Genomic DNA, 23,270 nt, shown 5'->3' with positions numbered 1-23,270 from the left:
TTCCAAGTTAATCACAAATATCTGTTCACTACAAAAATACATGGTTTGTGTGCATTTTCAGTCTGTGTTTCCCAGCTGTTTTGAGTGTCACATGGTAGAAAAACTATTGACAATACCTTAAAGCTCCAGATGCAATTTGCATACTTTGCCTGGGCACCATGGTGAAGTGATTGGGATTTGGAGCATCTAGATAAGAGGCCTGCATTTAAATTCCCATTGTGGTTGGTTGCATGAGTAGGTGCACTGGTGCTTTGAATACTTGGTCACTTTTGGTGTATAAATGCAGGCTTCAGAATTTTTAGCTCTTCATGCCTGATGCTTCCCCAGCGAGCTCGGCTGGCAGGACACAGGGCACAGGTTTTGCAGTGGCTTAGTGGGAGTTATTGAGACTTCCATCACAGTTCAGAACAGCCCAGCTTGGTTTATGTCTGTTCTCTCCAGCATCTTTGTGCAAAGCTCAGGGGACTTGAGCCAGCATCAGCTCACCCAGCTGCAGTGTTTTCCCATGTATTGCAAGATTGGCTGCACTGAAATACACTTTCCTGGGCTCAAGCCAGTGTAGGGAGAATGTTGAGTGTCCAATTATGGTTGTTGCCAATAGCAGCATTAACAGAAACTCAGAACAGAAACCCTGAGAATGCGTAGTAAAACTCTTCATTGGTCCCAGGGGGTTAGATAAACATATGAATTGAAAAGATTCAGTGTTTGAAAATGATCATTCTTCTCAAGCATTTTTTCTTTTTTCTTTTCTGAAACCTTAATTTGTAAGGGAGTAATGCACTCTTTCCATCTGGTCCAATGAAGTAGGATTATTGCAGCAAGACTTTCCACAGTATCTTAGTATCTTGCTGACACACTGTGCCTAGTTTATATTGGCACTAAGCCTCGGTTCTGCAGTCCCTTTATCACAATTTGAGTCTCAAAAATTGCAGATCAGAGACTGGACCTGGCACTGCATTTGAAAGACAGTTTTCTAAGTGTGATTTTATCTTGTTTGGGAGGTTTTTGTTCACAATCCCATGAAAACATTCATGCATTCTTTCTCTTGACCAGAATAATTAAGAAAATGCTTGATGCTCAGTGGTGTAGCTCTGCACTTCCCTTCTTCAGGGATCTTTTATTGTTTCACACTTTCCTAATCTGGTAGGTTTTTTATTCCTGTAAACTAGCAGCTTTAAATACCATCACTGGGAAAGACCAAACTGCAGTATCATAAGAAAGCTGTGTGATAAATGTGCTGAAAATTCCAGGAAATACTTATGCCTTTGTTATCTTGTTTTTATTTTCATTATGGTTTCTAAAATTTGGTAGTAAAAAAGGAGTTTTAAAATCCTGCTGGGCTTTCCTGGCTAATATTTCACCAAAGCTGATAAACAAAGCCTCCCTGCTAGAACATGTTCAGAATTAAGCCACAAAAGAAATTATGACAAAGAAGGTGGAGTTTCCAAACCTAAGATTAATTTATTTTCATTTATTTGCTTTGTAATTTCTATAAACAAAACTACCTTGCTTTGAGCAGGACAGAGGAAAAAAACAACTCCTCACTAATGCCATCTTCTAGAGGACACTGCAGAAATACACTATTTTGTATTCCGGATGTTCTGTTTGAGATATACAAGTCAGTTGCAACATTCAGGTAATTAGGAGGTTTCTTACCTGAGACTGGCACTGAAAATCTTCAAGATGAACCTTCCCAAGATTTGTGTGCAGATGTTCTGCAGCGTGGATTAGAACTGGAATTTTTTAGTATTTGTTATATGTGAGGTGTAGCACATCCTTAGGGCTTATTGTAACTGGGGCTAAACTTACTGCAGTTCTGAAACATTCGTAAACACAATTCCTTAATTATGTCCAGTTCACTCTTTGAAAAAGTTTGCAGAATCAGCCTGTAACTTGGAATGTGCATTTGGAAATACTTGCTCCTCCTCCTACAATGCAAAAGAGTTTATCAAAGAAGTATATGGTTTAGGTTATATCTTTATTGCCTATATGATGACTATATGATTAAAACATCCACATAACCTATAGTTTTCTAAATTGGTGATAAAATTATCCTGCTAGTTTAGTCAGACTATTCTAAAGCCTCTGAAGCTCTTTTAGTATTTTTGTGCTCATTATATAATAGTTATATGCAGGACTTTGTAGTTTGTTACAGTATTATTGTTCATCATTTGGCTTTATTGCTGTGTTATGAATTCTAATAAAAGGTGTACTATTTTCAGAAATATAGAGGTGACATAGGATCCTATTACCTTTTTTCCCTGTGTTTTTACTAAAACTTTATTTTAAAGTCACTCAGATACCTTTTGAAATACCAAATCAGATATAAAACCTTCATAATAAAGTGGTAAGTTCTTCAGTATCACCTCCTTTAAGTTTGCTGATTTTTTTATTGAAGTAGGCTGAGCAGATGGGCTTCATTGACTTTTGTATGGTTTCAGCTGGTGCAGTCTGGTGAAGACAGCAGGTTTACTGTGCTGAAGGAAACGAAGTGCTTCTCTCCTTACAAATGACAAGGATCTCAAAAAATATGGATAGATTTGTGCCTTAGAGGTACGAATGTTAATTTTTGCAGATTTGAAAACTACTCTGAACTGTTAGGCAGTTCTCCATGCCTCATTCATTGCAGGTACTATGGAGCAGCAAAGCCAACAAGATCTGACTGGTGGTGGCTACTGTCAGTGTCTTTTGTGAAAGGACGAGGATCTGTTGTGATTTTATAGCCTTCTTTGCTGTGATGAATTTTAGTTATGATCCTTGAATGGCATTTAGCATGTTCTGTCATGGCCCACACTTTCCACAGATACTGTAGCATTTAAACTGACCCCTTGTTACATACATTTTAAGGTGCTAATATAAGTGATGGTATAAATTGACTTAGTGAATACACTGGTAGCCTTAATTTCCTAGTTCACTGGGCTTACAAGCTTTCAGGGAAGCAAGGATACTGGCTGCTTGCCTTGTGTTCTGTGCTTTCATTTCCAATGGGATATAGTTGTGCTTGCCACCTAGCTGTCTGAGTAGAGCCCCATGCTGACAACATGCCAAGTCTTGCAGCAGGGCCAGCTCCTTAGAACGGGCTACGGGAGGATTGGGAGAGTCAGAACAGGTAGTTGTCTTGTCCCTCATTTTTGCTGGGTACCTGTGTGTGGCTTACTTAAACATCCTTAACATTCTTACTTAAATAACCATATCCTGGGCTGCATCAAAAGGAGCATGACCAGCAGGTCGAAAGAGGTGATCCTGCCCCTCTGCTCTGCTCTTGTGAGACTTCACTTGGAGTGCTGTGTGCAGTTCCGGTGTCCTCAGCATAAAGAGGACATGGAGCTGTTGAAACAAGTCCAGAGGAGGGCCACCAGGATGATCAGGGGACTGCAGCACCTCTGTATGAAGATAAGCTGAGAAAGTTGGGGCTGTTCAGCCTGGAGAAGAGAAGGCTGCGTGGAGACCTCATAGCAGCCTTCCAGTATCTGAAGGTGGTCTGTAAGGATGCTGGGGAGGGACTCTTCATTAGGGACTGTAGTGGTAGGACAAGGGGTAATGGGTTAAAACTTAAACAGGGGAAGTTTAGACTGGATACAAGGAAGAAATTCCTTGCTGTGAGGGTGGTGAGGCACTGGAATGGGTTGCCCAAGGAAGTTGTGAATACTCTATCCCTGGCTGGGTTCAAGGCCAGGTTGGACAGAACCTTGGGTGACATGTTTTAGGGTGAGGTGTCCCTGCCCATGGCAGGGGGATTGGAACTTGATGATCTTAAGGTCCTTTCCAACCCCAACTCTTCTGTGATTCTATTCTATGATTCTGTCTTCTTAAATCAATACCCAGTTCACTGAAACATTTGTCGTACCTATTAATATGCAAAAATATTTGGTCAGTAAAACAAGTCAGTATTAGAAAGATTAGTGTTTTGTTGGTATAGGTAAAAGCAGTGATAATGAGCACATACAAGTTCTTAATCTTCTAGAGACAGAATTTTGGTTACAGAGCTTTCAGTCTTCACTTATTAAAACTCTGTTTCATCCTGACTCCTGAGACTGAATTTCCTGGTCTTTCAGGTTTCCTTGAAGGTGAGTAGGAGAGAAGATGGTAAAGAAGTAATGATAGAACTAGAATTGAAGGGCTAAGACAACCCATTGTAGAATTCTTGAGACTATCCAGCATGCAGTGATACGTGCAAACAGTATTACAAATGGCTCTTGCAGTCATTAGTTTTGTTACTATTGGAGAAAGTTCTTCATATAAGGGTGATTTTCTGCTGTTGGGTCATAGCTACGTCACTCAAAGGCATATGCCTTCTTCCCCCCCCCTTCAGAAAGGGATAATTGTTTCTTCCCAACTGTTTGGATTGTCCAGTTAACTCTCTGCAGGCAGTTTTCCATAGCAGTGTGATATTATGGCTGTCCAGCTTCTGCTGGATTGTACAACATTTGCTTCTCTCCAATATGTTACATACATTTTGCAGCATCTGAAATAGGAGTGATTACTGAGCACAACATTACACTTACTGGATTTGTTCAGTGATTAGGTATGATCACCCTAATACAGCTGCATTACAAGTGCTCTACTGCTAGTAGAGCTGCACAGCAAAATTAAAAGCATTCATAGCATGATGTTCTGTGAATTATGTCCACATCCCACTGTGCTATCTATTAGAGAGCAGTTACTGTGAAGAGGTGTACTGAAGAATTGCCTCCTTGCTTGTTGTCCGTCTCCTCCTAGCAATTTGGTGAGCCAGTGGCTGCTTAATAAAAGTAACATTGTGGAGTGTCTTGTCTCAAGAGAGCAATTACGCTACACCTAGCAGAATGTCTTACTCTCCATATTATCTAGAACTGAGCTTCTCTCCACTTTGGTAGCTGCACATTTTGCTACCATCTCTCTGCCTTGCTATGCAGTAGAGAAATAACATCTTCCTGACTAGCACTATCCCTTTCTTCTCTTTGTACACACTGCATGCTTAATCTCTCTTCCCTTTTGGCATTGCCATCCCATAATTGATGGTTTTTCTTCTGTTTGGTCTCACTTTGGACATTTCCAGAATAACAGCACATAGTCATCTCTGGTAGCATGCACACAGCACAGCCCAGACAGATGCATTCCCTTCTCCCAGCCATGTTGTTTATTGCCAGCCTCACTGCAGGGCTGACACCATTTTCTTTTCCCATTGGTATGCTCTTTATGGGCTTCTGAAAGCCTTGTGGAAAGAGGCACACAGTGATTATACATCACCCATGGATACTTTGGAGCTCGCTTTTAGCTCCATTTGGCTGTCATTAATTCTGTAATTCTCCAAAACCATTAAGTTCATTGCAGTCTCAATTTCCTGTCTATATTTACAGCATGGAAGCAAAAACCTGAAGTTAGGAAGCTCTTATAATGGGCACTGCTTAATACCAGGTGATCTGCACAGAGAGGTGCTACCTCACAGAGGGACACTCTGCAAGTAATAGTAACCTGCTGGTTTCAAAGGGATTCTCTTTTGCTTGCGTTAGAGCTGGTGCAGTCTAGCCCATAATGAGCACATAACTTAAATCATATTTTTAGGTTTAATGGAATTACTCCTAATTTACATTGCTTTAATTGCTCCAAATCAGTAAGCACCCTTTTCCTACAGCACAGCAATACAGCTGCAGCAGAAATAGATTAAATGTAAGAGTATCTGCCTTATATTAGAAGCCACCCTTGATTTAATTCATCTCAGGCATTCAACTAGATGGAATAATTAGCTACAGTTTAACCATGTTGTATCTGAAAGTGATGTCTGAGTCCGATAGACCAAAAATTATCATTAGACTTTTTTTTTTTAAATCTGTTAAAAAAAAATCTAGAAAAAAGCATTTTCTTTCACATGCTTTTGAGGAATAAATTGCAAAGACATTATTAATGGAATTTTATATATATACATTTCTGCCTGGCACAGAGGTTATATTGCCTTCTGAAATGAAATATTTGTACAGCTGCTGTAATAACCTCGTCTCTAGAGTGACAAAAGGAAGCAAATCCATAACTCAAAGCTTAGCTTAGTGCAAGGTATGAAAATAAAATGTGGCTCATACCCTAAAAGGATATATCTTTAATACTCCATTTATTGGCTGTATTTTATGAAGGTGAATATTTGATACTCTTTACAAGCATTTCTGAATTGTTACATGCAGTGTGTGTCTTAGAAGGACTTTCATAGCCTGTCAAGTAGTGCTGACTCTTCCTTTAATGAGACATCATTGTGCAGTCCTGTTTGAATTGAGGCCAGAGGAGAGATTTCTGTGCCTAATGTATTTTCTCTTTGTGGTCATTCCTTAGCAAACAGAATTCACACTAGAATAAGGAATATATACCTGTATTGCAAACATTAGTATTTATTAGGAACCTCCCATAATTAAAGAAGCTAAAAGCAGAGAAGAAAGGGAATAGATAGTAAGGATCTTAATCTACAAATTCAGGCCAGCCTTGACATAGTCCAAACCAGGAGACGGCAGCAGACTGAAGTTTCATTTTCTTTTCTCTTGGTTTCTGCAAGGTCATTACCTGTGGCTTTTTGGCAGTGCTGTATTATTCCATTCTAGCACTATTTCTTCAGAACGTTTGAGAGAAGGCAGACTGTGATAACCCTGCCTACCTCTCTGCTCATGTACCTGTCCTTGCCACCCTCAGACCTAGTTGAGCCTGTTCACGAATAATTTCAGGGAAATTGGGAGTGAAATTACAGTTGAAAATATACTGTTCCTGTAAGTTTTGAAAGACTGCAGAATAAACTCATCCTTCAGAAGAGTTCAGTGAACATAATTCAGATTCATTTGCCCCAGCCACAAGAGAAGTTTTGGAGCTTAGATCTTACTGAATGTTAGTCAGCTGGAGGCACAGCTGTGTGGAAAATCGTACTCCTCTGTAGAGTCACATGTTTCTTACTACAACCAAATTGTCTCTTCAGTTTTAAGATGAAACTGATCTTTCTGTATATATTTTATTGGAATGTATCAGTCATGTTAAAGAAAGATAAATAATAAGGGAAGCTTGAATTCATCCCTCCTGAGATCTTCAGTCTTTAACTATGAAATGACCAGAGGAAGGAATATTTCGCCACATTGTAAGTTATGGTAAAAACTGCCACAGAGATTGGCAAGGTGCAGTTCATATGATAAAATACATTCTGTGGGAAGATAAACTGAAGTGAATAATACATTATTTGCCTTGGATGGGTATGTCTATAAATAAAAGTTAGTTTCTTCTTAACGTCACTCATGAACATTTCATTCCAGATACAAATGCAAGGCACAGAATGGACTACTTTTAATGAAGTGTCCAAAAAGCTACAGAGAAATATGGAGGCACAGCCAAGAAAGCAAGGGCAGTAAAGTATGTGAAGAGAATTGTGCTAGGGGACTTTCAGAGTATTTGTTGTTAATGTCTGCTGTCAGGGCTATTGGACATCCAGTGACTCGGGATACAGGATACAGGACTAAGGATACATAATGACTCAGCATGCAGGAGAAAAAAATTTCCAAAGTAGGGAAAATAATTTCCAAAACATCATTAAAATTGTTTCTAAGCACCCGACAGTAATGTTGCAAGAGCAAATGAAGATGACACAGGCAATGGAAACAGGGGATTTAAGAATGAAAATAACTGATCATGTGTCAGGAAGCACTAAGATATGCCAGAGTGAAGAAAGCTGGTTTCCTGCAGTTTAGCATCCAGATTAATAGAAATTTCAGCTGAAGCTTTCTTTATGGTTGGGACATTTATAAAGCCTCTGCTTTGTATTTACTAGTTTTTGGTGAAGAGGGAACTCTGGTGCAGCCTGCTGTGACCTGTCTCCTCTGATCAGCTGCTGATTTTCATAAAGCTTGTGGGAACTTCATAGCTTTGATGCCTTCAGATAGAGATGAAAATGACCATTTTGTCAAAAGAAATTGAGGGATGGGAAGTGAGGAAGAAAGGATCATCTACATGCATATATCCACACTCAGGCAGCATTCTCATGTGTTTCCTGAGGGAACCAGGCTAAAATATTTACCAAACAAGGGTAAATTATGCTTCTTTCTCTTCTTACCTCTTGACTGTCCTTCTGATGAGACTCACACTGTTAATCTAATATTTAGAGCACTGTTCTTATTTTAAAGTTGACCAGCAGGTGCAGAGGTGACTGATTTGTGAAAAGAAGGAAATGAGCCCTGGCCTTTAGCTGGCACAGCACAGATCAACAGTCAGTAGTACAACAGACCATATAATACACAAAAGCCAAGTTAAATCCTGTACAGTTAAAGGCCAGATCCATGACTGTACCTTATGTGGAGGACAGGATGGATGGTCCTCTTGCAAATTTCTAACATGAGGATTGGCAGTTGGTCCTGAGAAATAATAAAGAATGCTCAGAAGAGAGACAGCTGTGATGTGAAAGGGAGAATGGAGAGTCAAAGGCTCCTGGTCAGGCTGAAAAGGAGGAGCATGGCTTATCAACAGGTCCTGCGCTGAGGACAGTTCTGTGGCTCTACAGGGCATGTAGGGTTGACTGGGGGAGCCAGCCTTGTTTGGGGCATAAACCCTTCTGGTGCCATGGCAAGGGAGCTTGGAGATGAGAAGTAAAGGAGGGGCTATTCATGTAAGTTGTCATTGCTGTTAGCTCTGATCATTGTATCATAGGCTCTTGTCACACAATATAGCTGCAACCATGCATTCTCTTCCACTGCCTGTTCCATTTGGGACTCCAGCACCTCTGAAAGTCTCTGCCTCCAACTCTGCCCTGCCAAGTCAGGAGGGAAGACACCCGGGCAGTCCAGCTCTTGGCTTGACACAACGGACACATTTAAAAGTGGGAAGAACTGAGCAAAGATCAGGTTGTTAATTACACAGACTTCTATCTGACTGGATTTGTAATGTTACTCAGATAGCAAGTAACTGCAACAGCCTTACAGTATTACCCTTAATCAGAAAATATTTGTCCTGCAGCCCCATCGTGTATTTGAACTCAAAGTGCTGACAAAAAGAAAGGGGAGGCGGAGTCCTCCAAGAGAACTGCATTGCACTTACCTGTCCACTTAACATCTGGGTGTGGGAAATTTTGTCACCTTGTAAGTTTCACCAGTATTGCACTTCCTCAGGAGAAAACATTCATAATGTGCCAGAATGCACTTGTCTGTGATTCTGTCCCTATGTTCAACTAAAGCAGACAGTCAGAATTTGAATCATGCGGAGAATTGAAGTTTTACAAACCCCAGACTGAGCTGAGATACCACAGAGGCAGGCACCACCTGGCTAACGTGCATGGCAGGTACCTGTCGTTAATGAAAGGATGTCAGTAAGTAACTACACAGTTAGCATCCATGTGCAGTGTATGCACATCCACACACACACAGTGGGAGTAGGAATACAAAAATGCAGAGCAGACACACCACTTCTGCTTCATCGTCATAAAAGGCTCTTGCGGCTTTTCCCCTTGCTAAGCTTGTGATACACAGCCCTGGAGCAGCCCTCCTGGGCTTTACGGGAATGACATTTACAGCTGACATCAGATCTGAGTGTTTGCATTGGATTTCAGTGTCAGCCCTGGAGGTGTGGCTTAGCAGGGGCACTGTTTCAGTCCTCTGATCCAGCCGAGGCAGTTCCCTCCTAGAAGATACTCACTCCCCTTGGCTGTGCTATACTGCTTGCATCTGACTCCTCCCTCCTGCAGCTCAGAGCAGCACAGGGTGAATCCAGCAGCCTCTCATTTCTGTTGTTTCTCCCTGAGCTACTAAAGCTTGAACATACCTGATGTTCTGCCTTCATTTCAGCTGAACTCGTGAGTAAGGCACCTTGCTTGATACCTGTCAAAACTGAATGGCTCGTTATTGCCTGAAGAACCTGAATTAACCATCTTCCAGTACTTACAGGATTTTGAAGAATTGCTTTTTTTTTTTCTTCCTCAGCACCTTTGATACTTCATTGTTGCCTGATTTTTCAAGAGCATGAGTTGTTCTGGTTATCAAGGGTGCTTTCACCTGAATATTTATTCATCAGATGCCATGAAAGAGGGTCTAGGAAAAGAAAGAAACTTGTGAAACAAAGAAACTTGATACGTGGAGCTAACAGTCTTGATTTCAGCTGGCAAAAACTTGGAGAGTCGGTGAGAAGGCAGAGGAAAAGATTTGCCAAGGACAATGTCGGTAATACCCAGTAATTTGTCACTTAGTGGGATGAGCTCCTTCACTGAAAATCATAGCATTATGGATAAGCCTCACGAGCAGAGAACTTTGAATGTTTTTCTATTCTGCTTGACTTTTATCATTGCATTCACAGCACTTCTGGGCAGCATTTATTCACTAGTTTCCCTGCTGAAAATACAAACCAGAACCACAGTTTCAATGATTGTGACCTCTTTGTCAATAGATGATTTGATCAGCATTGTGCCAGTGATTATTTTCATGCTCACCCAGTGGTCAAGTGATGTCCTCCCCCAGCCTCTGTGCACCACCTCAGCTCTTATATATTTATTCCAGGGCATTTCTAGCAACCTGAAAGGATCTCTTATAGTTTCTTACAACTTTTACACCATCAGCAAAACTGAGACAATGAGCTGCAGCACTTCCAAGCAACGAGTGAACATGGTATGGGCCATTCTTACCATCTGGATTGTCAGTTTGCTCATCTGCATTTTGCCTCTTTGTGGCTGGGGCAAGTACATCCCTACCTCCTGGGGCTGCTTCACTGACTGTGCCAGTTCCTACATCTTGTTTTTATTTATTGTCTACTCACTGTGCTTTTGCCTTCTCACAGTGCTGTCTGTTCCTCTAACTTACCAGCTGTTGTGCTCCGATGAGCAGCAGCTATTATGTGGGGATTACCAGGAAGTCTCTGGAGGCTATATAACCCCTGGGACACCTGCAGGCTGCAGTACTGCTATTCCATCTCTGTCACCAGTGGACCCTGTGGATAAAACTCTGAGGCATTTCCAAAACACATGTCCAGTCTTGGAGGCAGTTTTTAGAAAAGGTGTGGCTGGAAGCAGTGCACTTGAGCACCACTGCATGAGCAACATACAGAGCAGAAGCTTCATGGTGGGCTTTGCCCAGAAACGATTCTCACTGATTCTTGCATTGACAAAAGTCATCCTCTGGCTTCCAATGATGGTAACTTGTCAGATTGCTTTTCTTTCTAGTGTTTGCTTACTTTTAAATGGGGTGTGATTTGGTGTGCCGTGTATTGAAACAGATGAACAGTAGCCATTGCAGTTGCTCATCATAGTCTGTGCCAGCAAAAGTCTTTTTAAGCAGGTCTTTGTCACTATGTGGATTTAACTGGCTTTCAGTGGGTTTGGCAGAGCCTGATTCGGCATTACGTTACCCTATCACTACATCATTTGTATCACCTGAATAAAGGGATGAATAAGATCCACCCTTTTGTACTGCCAGCTGTCTGACAAGTGTTTGTTCATCATTCTGGGATCTGTGAATTGTACTAAGGTACCTCTTCTGTCCCTCATCACAGCTGTGAGTCACATTCTTTGCCAGACTGGTTAAAAAAATAGGAGTTTGTTAGAAAATTGATGTTTGCTTGCATCTTTTGAATCTCTGTAGCATGGGGGGAGGAAAGGGGAAGTGCTGTCCATGTGCATGCACTGGTATATTTGGGAATAGGTACATTCATGTGTAACTGAAGTCTGTTTTGAACCCAGAAAATGGGGTTTACCCCTGTCCTTGGGATCTGTACAAATTCAGCATTCAAACTTCTGTCAAGAGAAAGAGAAGCATCATGGAGCATCTGCCGCACAGCGCTGTGTGGTGCTAAGTTATCTCTCCTGTTCCCCGTCAGAAGTTAGGGTTTCTCAGCAGCACACAGGAGAGACTGAGCTAGCAGTGTCTGATTGTGTGCTGCTTTTTTATAGCGCCAAGCATCAATATTTAACTTAAGCAAAGGTTTTTCTGAGAAATGCAGAATGAGGAGGAGAGCCTCTGTCGGTGTGTTTTCTCCACTCCTGGTTAGAAACCAAATTATTAGGCTCAACAAACACTAATGACAACTGATGTCTTTTAGTTGTGTCATATTCATAGTGTGATGTTCTGTTTATTCCTGGAAGTACCTAATGTGCCTGAAGCAATTTAGATTTCAAAATGCTTTGTCTTTCAGATACAAATGGTTGTCCAGCACATCACTGGTTTCCAGAGCCTTTCGTTTGAGACGCTTAGTTTCCTGCTGACTTTGCTGGCTGCCACAGTCACCCCAATATTCACCATGTCAGAACACTGGATCCACCTGCCCTGTGGCTGCATCATTAACTGCAGGAGGAATTCTTATGCAATGTCTTCAGAAGAATTCAGAAGTAAGTACAGAAGGTTGACATGCCGCTGGGATTTTTCTTGTTGTAATAAAGAGAATAAGAAGTTAGTGTTCATAGCAGGACTTTGTACTCCTTGAAATCATTTACCTGAATTATATAGATATTATTCATAACAGTGTATGAGACATTAATATGAGGCAGTTGGATGTAAATGGTAGATGCTGAGGCACAGGAGCTTGGCTGATTTTCCCATTTCACTGCCAGATCTTCTAGCAGAGTCTGATGGACTCTGAATCCTAGCTTTGCTCTCCTCACCTACATTGGGAAAGATGTCTCTACCAAATTCTGACTTCACTAATCAAATACATGGAACATGCTAAGCATGTTTAATGTGATGGGGTAAAAAAACATGCTTACTGCAAGCAGGTTATAAGGAGAGGAACTATTGCTTGTACTAACCAGAAGTCCCAGCAACATAAATAATCAAATGGCAAAGGACACGATTTATGACAGGGGCCTATGTATCAGCACGTTTATGCTGCTTATTGAAAGCTGAGGAGCTTCTATACTGTTTTTGCCAAAAAATATTTCTCCATGTTTGTCGTGGTTTAAGCCCAGCCACAAATCAGACCATGCAGTCTCTGTCTCACGTCTCCCCTTCCCCCGCCCCCAGCTCCCAGAGGGATGGGGAGGAGAAAAGAAAGAATGTAACTCTCATGGGTTGAGATAAGAACAGCTCAGTAACTAAGGTATAACACAAACCACCTCTGATACCACCAAGAATAATAATGATAAGGGAAATAACCAGGGAAGAGAATACAACTGCTTACCACATGCCGACCGATACCCAGCCTGACTGAGCAGTGATCTCGCCCTTCCGGGTAACTGCCCCCAGTTCTACATCCTAGGCATAATGTGCTGTGGTATGGAAATACCTCTTTGGCTAGTTTGGGTCAAATGTCCTGTTTCTGCTTCCTCCCACCTTCCCCTCCTCCCAGGCAGAGCATGAGACTCAAAGTCCTTGGTCAGAGTAAACATTCTGACCAGAAACTAAAAACATCGGTGTTATCAGCGCTGTTCCCAGGCTGAAAGTCAAAAACACAACACACACCAGCTGCTAAGAAGGAGAAAAATGACCCCTACTACTGAACCCAGGACAGAAAACTTAATGAAGTTTACCTTGGTGTAAGAGAGGATGTCAGACCTTCACTGATAACTTTGGAATCTTCTAAAGCCCTGTTTTGGTCTGGGCCTCTTTGTAAAACCTGCTGGAGGAACAGAATAGTCAGTTGGCAGGGACCTACAAGAATCATCTAGTCCAACTGCAAGAGTGAAGAGCTAAATGCCCCTGAGGATCTGGTGTTGTTTCCCATTCTCTGGAGTGAATGTTTTCTAACATTGGTGGATGAATCCCTGACATTGACTGCATGTTTAGGGAGAAGGAAAGCTACTGTGTCTGATGCCATTTTAACTGCTTTCCCAGAGGGGATGACTGCAGTTCACCAAGAAGGGAGTTTATTTCAGTTGTATTTAATAGTGATTCTTAGAGAGATAAATGTACAACAGACACAAAAATAACAATTATAAAATTAGTTAAAATAAATTTGTGACTTGTAGATACTTGTGCTGAAGACTATTATCAACTTTTAATGCAGTGACTGCTAAGGTCAGAATTTAACCCATAATTATTTATGATCTCTTAAGCACACAATGTTAAATAGAGGTAGAGGTTGTATAAACATATCCTCATACCTTTCATTTTATAATTTAGCATGAAATTTTTGGTGGGAATATTATTTTATTAATTAAATAATAGGCACTTTCACTTACTACATAAAGTAAGATGAAAAGGGGGAAAAGGAAAGATCTCAGGTGATTTGTGATCCCCAGAGGCAGAATGAAAGAGTATAAATATTGATAGAGAATTTTTATTGAATTGTTCAATTACTGTGAAAGATCAGATGGAGGATTGAATTTAGAATGGAGAATATTAAAAAAATTTTATTAATAGAAAATCGTCTGTTTCAAGCAGTAATTAAATAATATATTCCATGTATTAGAATGTAGTTTTCATTCTGTATGTAATCTCATTTTTTTCCTTGGTTTTGACTCTTTAATATGACATTTCTTCCTTTTCTGCTTAGCCAAACGTAGAGGTTTCGAATTCAACCTGTCATTCCAGCAAGGTTATGGAATCTACAAAATCTCCCATGAAAATCACCACCACCACCACAGTGGGGATGGTCAGTCTACATCCTGTCACAACCTGGTGAGTGATGACACCAATAACTCTAAAGAACCTGGGAGCAGAAGCACTGACCTCCACCACTGTGGGACAGAAGCATTCAGCATCCTGGCCCTGGCGGAATGCTCCCAGGATGTCCCACCAGGACCAGTGGCCAGGCAGGAGTCCAGCAAGGATTGGGGCACCAAACTCCTCCTTCCTGACAAGTGGGGAACCCTTGACAGAGAAGAGGGCAGAAATACTGAGCAGTCAGCTTTCTCTGAAGGACCAGAAAGGAGGCTGTCGCAGGAGGAAAACCGTAAACCTGAGCTCACAGATTGGGAATGGTGCAGGAGTAAATCAGAAAGGACCCCTCGGCAGGTAGAATACTTATTTGCCCTTGTTTTTTTCTGATAATAAGAATTACCTTAAAAAAAAAAAAAAAGAATATTTTTTGCTTACATTAAAATTATTATTAGTCCTATTGGAACTTTTAGTTACTTTTAGTAAAAATCATACTTAGCATTGTATATTTTAGTAACTGCACACCTATTTGCAGACACTGATCCTGCAATAATTTCTCACTTGCCATCTTAATCATGGGTATTTAATTATTATAATGACAATTTTGTGTGCAGCTGCATGATCTCTATATAGTAAGAATTCAGTATGACTTATGTTAATTTGTCTTAATGAATAGGAATTTTCTTTCAAAAACAATTACATTTTCAAGAGTATTTCCAAGCATCTGGGGACTTTTTTTGTCATGCTAACATTTTGGGTAGGGGAAAGAAGAGAACTGCAAAGCCCAGCATGAATGATAAGTCCCACAGAGAAGTGCAGATTTCAATCTGGGCACAAAGATTCCTTTTAGATTCAAGCAAAAATATCCCAAATATTATATCATTCATCCTTTTCCTTTAGATTGTGAATAGTTATTGGGAAGAAGAAATTCTGAGAAATTTCTCAGTTTTCAGAAGCTTTTCAGAAGGGAAAGGTGAAGGTGGAGCCTTAATACATTTGCGCTTCAGTTGAAAGACTTGGTAAAAGTGCCTGTAATCTCAGCTTGTGCAGTTCTTTGTGCAGAGGTTCTCTGTCTCCTCTCTCATATTTGCTGTACATTGTATTGAATCTAACAGAGCTTTCCGCAACTTGGGAGAAAGGGAATATCAAGAACTATAGAATTTAAGGACGTACCATCTAAAATTAATAGAGAGTGCTCCAGTCTTGCAATGTAACTCTAACCAAGAGGGGTGTCCTGCTGAATGTGCCACCATTGATACAAAAGTTGGGTTTTATTTTCAGTTATTGCAGGACTATGGCCTGTTCCTAGCGCAGAGTCTTCATTTACCTACTCCTTGCTGTACTGATAGTGGCACATCAGAAACAGCGGGATCACTGATTTCCTCAGCTTGGAGTCATTTTGGTTCTGCTATGAGAAACGTTGTTGTTACTGCCCATATGGGAGGGTCTGTACTGACTTCTGGCTAGAGCTGGGCTCACTATTAAAGGACAGTTATGAGAGAGAATTGCCTCAAACTGCTGTTTGTAGAATAGCAGAATGAAACTGGATCCAGCAAAAGGACAGCTATTATCTCATGTAAGAGCATAGGCTTAAAGAAGAACTGATGAGCTTTACTTTTGTTTTCTATAATGAGTTTTTGTTTAAGGGGAAAAAAGTCACAACAGTTACTGCAGGTTTAATGTTCTTAATGAATGGAGGGATTGTTAGCCATTCCTTGTCACCAGGCAATGAGTATGAGGGTTTTCTGTCTCGCACAAACTCATGGTTATGAACCAAAGGCTGAAAGCTGGCTTTAGGCACCGAGTGAGCCTGCAGTGTGATCTCTGTAGTGGAAATTGAAATGAGCAACAGCTATTGATCCCTGTGGAATGTATGTGCTGCTTTCATCATATAGTGGACTCTAAAAAGCATCTCAGAGTTGCCTAAGGAGTGAGGAGAGGTAATATACTGTATCATGCAGTTATTTGCTCCTTCTCTCTACACCTTTCCTGTGCTATGGCATTTACGCTCCAGTACATTATTTTGGTCTGTATAAATAGTGTATATAATGGTCTTCTGGCAACATAGATACATCCCTATTTTCAAGATAAATCAAGGTAGATCTTTATACATGTACGTGCATTTTTCATGTTTTCTAGGTGATATAGTCCCACATTCACATAGCTTCTGCAAATTGCCTCTAAGGCAATTAAAATATTAGTTCTGCCTGCTCACCTTTGGAAGTTTCCCTTGGTGGAATACAAAAGGAGTCAGTATTGGCTTTCAATTTGTTATGCATAAGCAATCAGGAAGTATATGCAAAAGGACTAAACCAAAGAATGCTGAAGTAGTTTAAAAATATTTTATTACTATTTGAGTAATAATAGTAATATTATTTGAAGTTGTCTTTTCATTTTATTTGATTAAATTTCAGGAGCTTTTGTAGTGCGTGACAAAACCACTGTTTTTCTTCTGCTGTATTTGCACAGTGGGAAGCTCATACATACTGGCCATAGGAAAAAGTGTATTTTTAGTTTTTCTCTAGGACTGTGACATTGAAAGAAACAAGAGTGTGTATCCCTCTTCTGAGAAATAAACACTTGGCTGAAAACTTAAATGCTCAGGAGGATGATTTTATATTTGGGGAGAGCTGTTTCCTGCATTGTATGGAAGCAGTTATTCTCCCACTGTCCTTCAGTGGACACACAGACTATGAAGTATCAGTTGCCTGTTAAAGGGGTTTCTCACCTGGAGGATTGTGTGCAGTTCTGGTGTCCTCAACATAAAAAGGACATGGAACTGTTGGAACAAGTCCAGAGGAGGGCCACGAGGATGATCAGGGGACTGGAGCACCTCCTGTATGAAGATAGGCTGAGAAAGTTGGGGCTGTTCAGCCTGGAGAAGAGAAGGCTGCGTGGAGACCTCATAGCAGCCTTCCAGTATCTGAAGGGGGGTTATAGGGATGCTGGGGAGGGACTCTTCATTAGGGACTGTATTGATAGGACAAGGGGTAATGGGTTAAAACTTAAACAGGGGAAGTTTAGATCAGATATAAGGAAGAAATTTTTTCCTGTTAGGGTGGTGAGGCACTGGAATGGGTTGCCCAAGGAGGTTGTGAATGCTCCATCCCTGGCAGTGTTCAAGGCCAGGTTGGATGAAGCCTTGGGTGGCATCGTTTAGTGTGAGGTGCCCCTGCCCATGGCAGGGGTGTTGGAACTAGATGATCTTTCCAACCCTAACGATTCCATGATTCTGCGATTCTAAGTGCCTCCACTAAAATAAGCAGAAGCCTCTTTAAATCTGAGAAACATGTTTCCAGGCAGCATAGTTGCATGTTTATGCCCTATTCAAGGGCAACAGAAGATGGTCAGTAATTTTCGTGGAAGGCTTAGTTTTTCCCAAGCTATTCTGTCAATGTTTAAAGAAGTTGAATTTTAAAGTCCAAATGGGAGAGAAGGACTTGACATTGCTCGGGTTATGAGAACCCTGCCTTCTGGAGCACGTTGGCTGGACTAGGTAAACCATCATGCATTTGTAGGATCTTCTATAGAACTATGGCTTCTGTTAATCTTTCCAAGGTGTCACTTCAGTGAACTCTTCAGTCAGCGCAATCTCCCCCTGTTCATTAGAATTCTGGTATCTGCTAATACCTAGAACTCCAGCCCTTCCTTTCTCTACAACCCTTAGCTGATGCGGGAGGCCAGAGATTGGAGCACGATGAAGTCACAAGCCAAAGCCATTCTGCCTGGCTAAGTGTTCACTGGGTTCTGAGGGTTTGAATGTGCACTGTAGAACTCAGGAGACACTTGGCATTGCAGTCAGTGGGAGTGGCATAAAAGCCTGTGTGAAGTCCACAAGAGAGGAGCTGCAGAAGGCCGTAGGTTGGAAAGCACCTCTGGAAGTCACCTCATTCAACTTCATTCAACTTCCTACTCCAAGCAGGGCTGACTTCACAGCTAGACCAACTTGTTCTCAACCTTTGGTACGTACATAGGGAGGAATCAGAAGATGTATTTTATATCTAAATAAGGGAATCCCCTCTCCCTCTGATAAATACAAGTTTATTCTTTGAGTCAAAGTAGGAATTTGTTTGATATTTCAAATTTAACTGATGATCCCTTTCATGAAAATCAGATGTTCACTCTGTTGCACTGTGTAGTGATGAATTACTGCATTTTTGGGGCAAAAGAAAATGACTCAACCTGGTTTTAGTCTACTATTTCGTGCTAACCCCTTGATGCCATGTATAGTCCATTTAATAAAGTCAGTATGTCACTAGCTTTGTCCTTGCAGTGGGTACTCTTGTGGCCATTTCCTTGTGGCTCTCCTTCCAGTAGTTTCTAGATGGCGTTTAAAAACAAACATAAAAAATTCCTTTTCCCAGCTCCTGTGGGAGATTTCAAATTCCTAGACCTGTGACTTCCATTACAGCAGGTACAAGCTTTTCTGTGAAGCAGCTGGTAAAGACTACATGTGGATGGCTTTATTTGTCACTCTGGGACATACTTCTCCACTGCTTGCACTACAAGGAATCCCAATTCATGCTTTTCTGACCTCTTCCAAGTTACAACCCAGTGTACAGTTGCCAGGCATTAAGACTGCTATGGTCTAAAAGTTCAAGGCTTCTGAGTTACAGATCTTACTGTTTCTGACATTCAGCATGAGTTTCCAGAGATTCAGAGTGTTGACATTTGCTTTGCTGATGAAAAAGAGCAGAATATGCAACCCCAGTAAGCATATTAAAAATAACTCTAATGCATTTCTCAAATTTATGTTGGATGAAAAGATAAATTTGGGCCAAACATTAAGTAAGTTGAAAGCTGTCCTATCTGTAATTTATCCTATCCTATCTGTAATTTATCCTAGCTGTAAGTCCCTTAAGTATCTAAGAAAAGTCACTTTCCCCTCATCACTCTCTATTTCTCCTTGGTTAAAATAGGAGTCTTTCCCTAGCATGTATTAGCTGTGTAATTCTGCTTAAATTGTCAAGTAAACTAGGCAACTGGGAGAAGGTACCAAACCTTAAAAAGAAATGGATTATTATCCTAACAGGATAAAATTTCCTCATCTTCAGTAATTTCAGACTATAAATGCTTGATCACAGAAATAAATATAGATGTTCTATTAGAGTACTTCCAGCTTTCTTTTCAACAGGCAGAACTGCTTGTAATAACTTGCAGTAGGAGGAAGAATACTGGCATTTGCACATGCATTTTCAGCTTAGCTGTTAAGTGATGTAGTAAATGTGTCCTTAAATGCTGAATTTCCACATAGTAAAGCAGTGCAAGTAGTGGTAGGATAGGAGATGACTAACGACTTTAGTAATGACTTTAAACTGACAGAGGGGAAATTTAGATTAGAATTTAGGAAGAAAGTCTTCCCTGTGCGGGTCATGAGGCACTGGAACAGGTTGCCCAGAGAAACTGTTGCTGCCCCATCCCTGGAAGTGTTCAAGGCCGGATTGGATGGAGCTTTGAGCAGCTTAGTCTAGTGGGAAGCATCTCTGCTATGGCAGGGGGGTTGGAACTAGGTGATCTTGAAGGTCCTTTCAACGGAAACCATTCTGTGATTCTGTAATTCAATCAAATCTAGAAAATACCATGCCAACTGAAGGTATCAGTTTAGCGCCTTTTGAGTAGGGTGCCAGACAGTACATGCCATGCCTTTGATTTTTTGTTGAAGCTGTGTGCTACTTGGAAGATGGAATGATAGTAATGATGCCGTAGCTGGTTGTCTCTTCATCATCTGTTCTGTGAGTAAAGAGTTGGAATAGCAAAGTGATTTCTCTGGAATAAAAGTGGGATGAAAGGAGAATGAGGCAGTGGGTTTTATTCAATACCTGTATAGACTAGCTGTAATTGAGAGAGAAAAAATGGTGCTTCTCATTTCTAACTCTTGCTCAGCTGCATTTTTGAAAGATACCTTTAACATCTTATAGAATACCACTGTATCTCCCTTTCCTAAAGAGACTTAGTGTAAATATGTAATGTTGTTTTTTTCCTATACTAACTGCCTTCAGGCAACAGAAACCTCCCAGGCTTGTAATATATTATACCCTTTCTGACTATTTTTTTTTTTTTAATTTTGAATTGATACTTCATATATGGGTTGCCTCAAGAAAACTCTTTCAAGAGACTCTGTATAGAACCTATTTACATGCCCTGCAAAGAGAAGGGGCAAAGCTGTGTAAATTTTTTCACTTAAGAGGAGTCAGCACTGTACATCTGCAGTTGCAGTGTTTTTAGTGGTGATAAATACACAGGATCTTTCTCACGACAGGAAAGGTGCAAATATTCCAGAAACACCAGGCACAGCATAGAAGCTGCGTTATTAATAGACATGATGAGATTTGCTTTCCACTGGCCTATGCAACTATACCCATGCTGGTTTGCCCTGATGTTCTTGTTTGGTATCTTCCTGCAGCCGGTGTTCCCTCAGCTGGAAAATCAATGTAGCATTTCACCACCATCTTCTAACTTTGCTCCAAGTGGGACAAAGTGGTGCGGCCCTTGCAATGCTTGCTGACTCTCTGCTTGCAGTTAAACTGCACTTGGCACTCTGTTAAATTGCATTAGCAGGAGAAAAATGTTTCCCCAAGAGGCCAAGGCTGAACATAGGCAAGCTCCCATAGCACTTTCCTCTGGCTGGCGCCCATCTGTGAAGCAGCTGTCATCCTATGCCTGCTGTTTATTCTGTCTGTTTCAGATAAATAAGCAACAGCTTTCAGATCTGTTGCTTAAACAGGTTTTAATGTATGCCAGATACAAGTAGACATGCACACGTGGAACTAGAGAAAAGAAATAAAAATCAGGGCCATGGAGTTGTAATGAGGATAAACAAACCTTGTGGAGCTGACCAGTGACACTGTGTCAGAGACTTCTACAGGAACTGGTTCTGCAGAGAGCTGCACTGATGTGTCTATCAGTGTTCCTTTTCTGAGAGAACAGACAATGCTATGAACAAAATCAATATCACCCTGACCAAGGGATCCTTGTACCCTAGGGATCATTGGCCCTACTGTCACTTAATGGAACATGGGTTAGAAAAGCAGTGCAATTTTGACCCCTTTCCTATAAAGCCATTACATTCTAGGCTGCTGTGTTCTCAATTTTTTAAAGATTTGTGCTGTTCTTCAACATACTTTTGTTCATTAGATTTCTCTAGTCAGCAGAAACACCATTTCAGTTTAACGTCCCGATATCTGCAGCTCAGCAGAAAGCCTGGTTATATGATGTTTGCAAATGAACCCAGAACTTTTTTTCAGGACTGGTAGTGCACGCCATGTCAAATAAACTTCATGGAGTCTGGTGTAAAGGGTAATGCCCAGTTTTGCAGCTATTACAATAAAGAGAATGAATGTCAGCAAATCATCTGTACAAAGAGTGACTGCTTCCTGGTAACAAGATAGTGGAGAGAGCTAGACCAGACATCGCAAGCTCTTAATTTCTGTACCCACCACATATAGCCTAATAGTCCTTTTCTGTCTTCTGCAATACTGACTTCTTCTATAGGAAGTCAGCAGTTATACAGAAAGTGAAGCTCATGGCACATGCTGTCTGTGAAGCCCAGAAGTAAGGAGAATGCTGGACTCATCTGTGTGGCCTTAAAGTGGGGTGCCTTCTGTGCTTCTGTCCGTGCTGCAGCCATATTGCAGGATGTCTCTAAAGGTGCCATATGCATTATTCGTGGAATATTAAAGGACTTTCTGTTGAACTCACTCACTTCAGCCCCAGACAACCGAGTACTGAAATTCCGGCACATAGGTGGAAGTATTCTTACCTTAGATGCCTGTGTTGCACTTATGTTACTAATTTGTTCCAGGACAATGACAAAATTTCAGGTCATCTGAGGTGAGCTTGAGCTTGTCCTAGCTTGTCCAATCTTGTCATACCCCATTAGCTCTAAATTTTCTGCAGCCAGCCTCTCAAAGGGCGAATCATTGCAGTAATGAATTTTACTGCAACTAATATTTATTTGTAAGGAAATGGAAGACTAAGCCTCTGTTTTAAAATAAAGAGAAAATACATTGTCTCTGGAAAGAAACATCGACATACTTACTGAAAACATTCTAAAAATAGAACTCTTCATCTAGAGCTGTATTCCACCAAAGTAATTAGCAATTCAGACTCATTAGAGCTTTCTTTAGATTGCTGATATTTCTGTTTCGAAGGCAGCATGGCCCAATAGGAGTGGTGTTGGACTGGGACACAGCAAAACCTGCTGTCTGTTCTTAGCTCTACCAATGTGCTGTCCGCAGGCTTGGAAGAGTCACTTGCCATTTTGGGACCTCACATCTGAGCTCTCCCACTTCTTCCAGAGATGGAGATACACACTCTAATATGATCTCTTACTTTGCTGTAACACTAATACTACACTTACCTTATTCCAGGGCCTGTGATTCATGGCATTTGAAACTTAGGGATCATGAGGGAGAGTCTACAAGACTGCCTTGGTCTTGAGTCCGTTGCTGAAACACAGGTGTGTAGAACCAGTGGAGCTGACTTAGGGAGTCCCACTTGGCCTCCAGTTGCTGCTTCAGGAGGTTGTAGGTCTCCCATTAGGTTTTTTTATTATATTTGAAAGTTTTTGAGGATATCCCAAATCCTCTGCGTCATCTCTGATGGCACGAGGCAATTATGTCTGGGCAACCAGTTCAAAGTTTAAATATCAAAGTAAAAGTACCCAGCCTTCTTGCATAGTCAGAGAGGGTATCTCCTAACTTAGTTGCAGTGGAGAACCCTCCAAGCAGATTTTCTTTTTCCCCTTGATCATGTAGGAATTCAGGCTCT

General features: G+C 41.0%; 1 protein-coding gene across 3 annotated transcripts in view; it reads left to right on the top strand.

Annotated features, from left to right (window-relative positions):
• Nucleotides 1-23,270, top strand: part of GPR149 (G protein-coupled receptor 149) — a 75,635-nt gene that overhangs the window by 40,445 nt on the left and 11,920 nt on the right. For 2 of the 3 annotated variants that reach the window (XM_061371561.1, XM_061371560.1), the window contains exons 1-3: nucleotides 9,494-11,105; nucleotides 12,103-12,295; nucleotides 14,398-14,858. In XM_061371561.1, the coding sequence (XP_061227545.1) occupies nucleotides 10,137-11,105; nucleotides 12,103-12,295; nucleotides 14,398-14,858 (1,623 nt within the window). In that variant the 5' untranslated portion in view covers nucleotides 9,494-10,136. Of the gene's footprint in view, nucleotides 1-7,780; nucleotides 8,024-9,493; nucleotides 11,106-12,102; nucleotides 12,296-14,397; nucleotides 14,859-23,270 lie in introns of those variants that run through there. The other variant, XM_061371562.1, reaches the window with a different exon arrangement.

Source organism: Neopsephotus bourkii, unplaced genomic scaffold (genome assembly GCF_033783945.1).
Source record: "Neopsephotus bourkii isolate Nb327-2 ecotype Australia unplaced genomic scaffold, CSIRO-AGI_Nbou_v1 NB_1574, whole genome shotgun sequence".
Taxonomy (NCBI): Eukaryota; Metazoa; Chordata; class Aves; order Psittaciformes; family Psittacidae; genus Neopsephotus; species Neopsephotus bourkii.
This window is presented reverse-complemented; position numbering and strand designations above follow the sequence as displayed.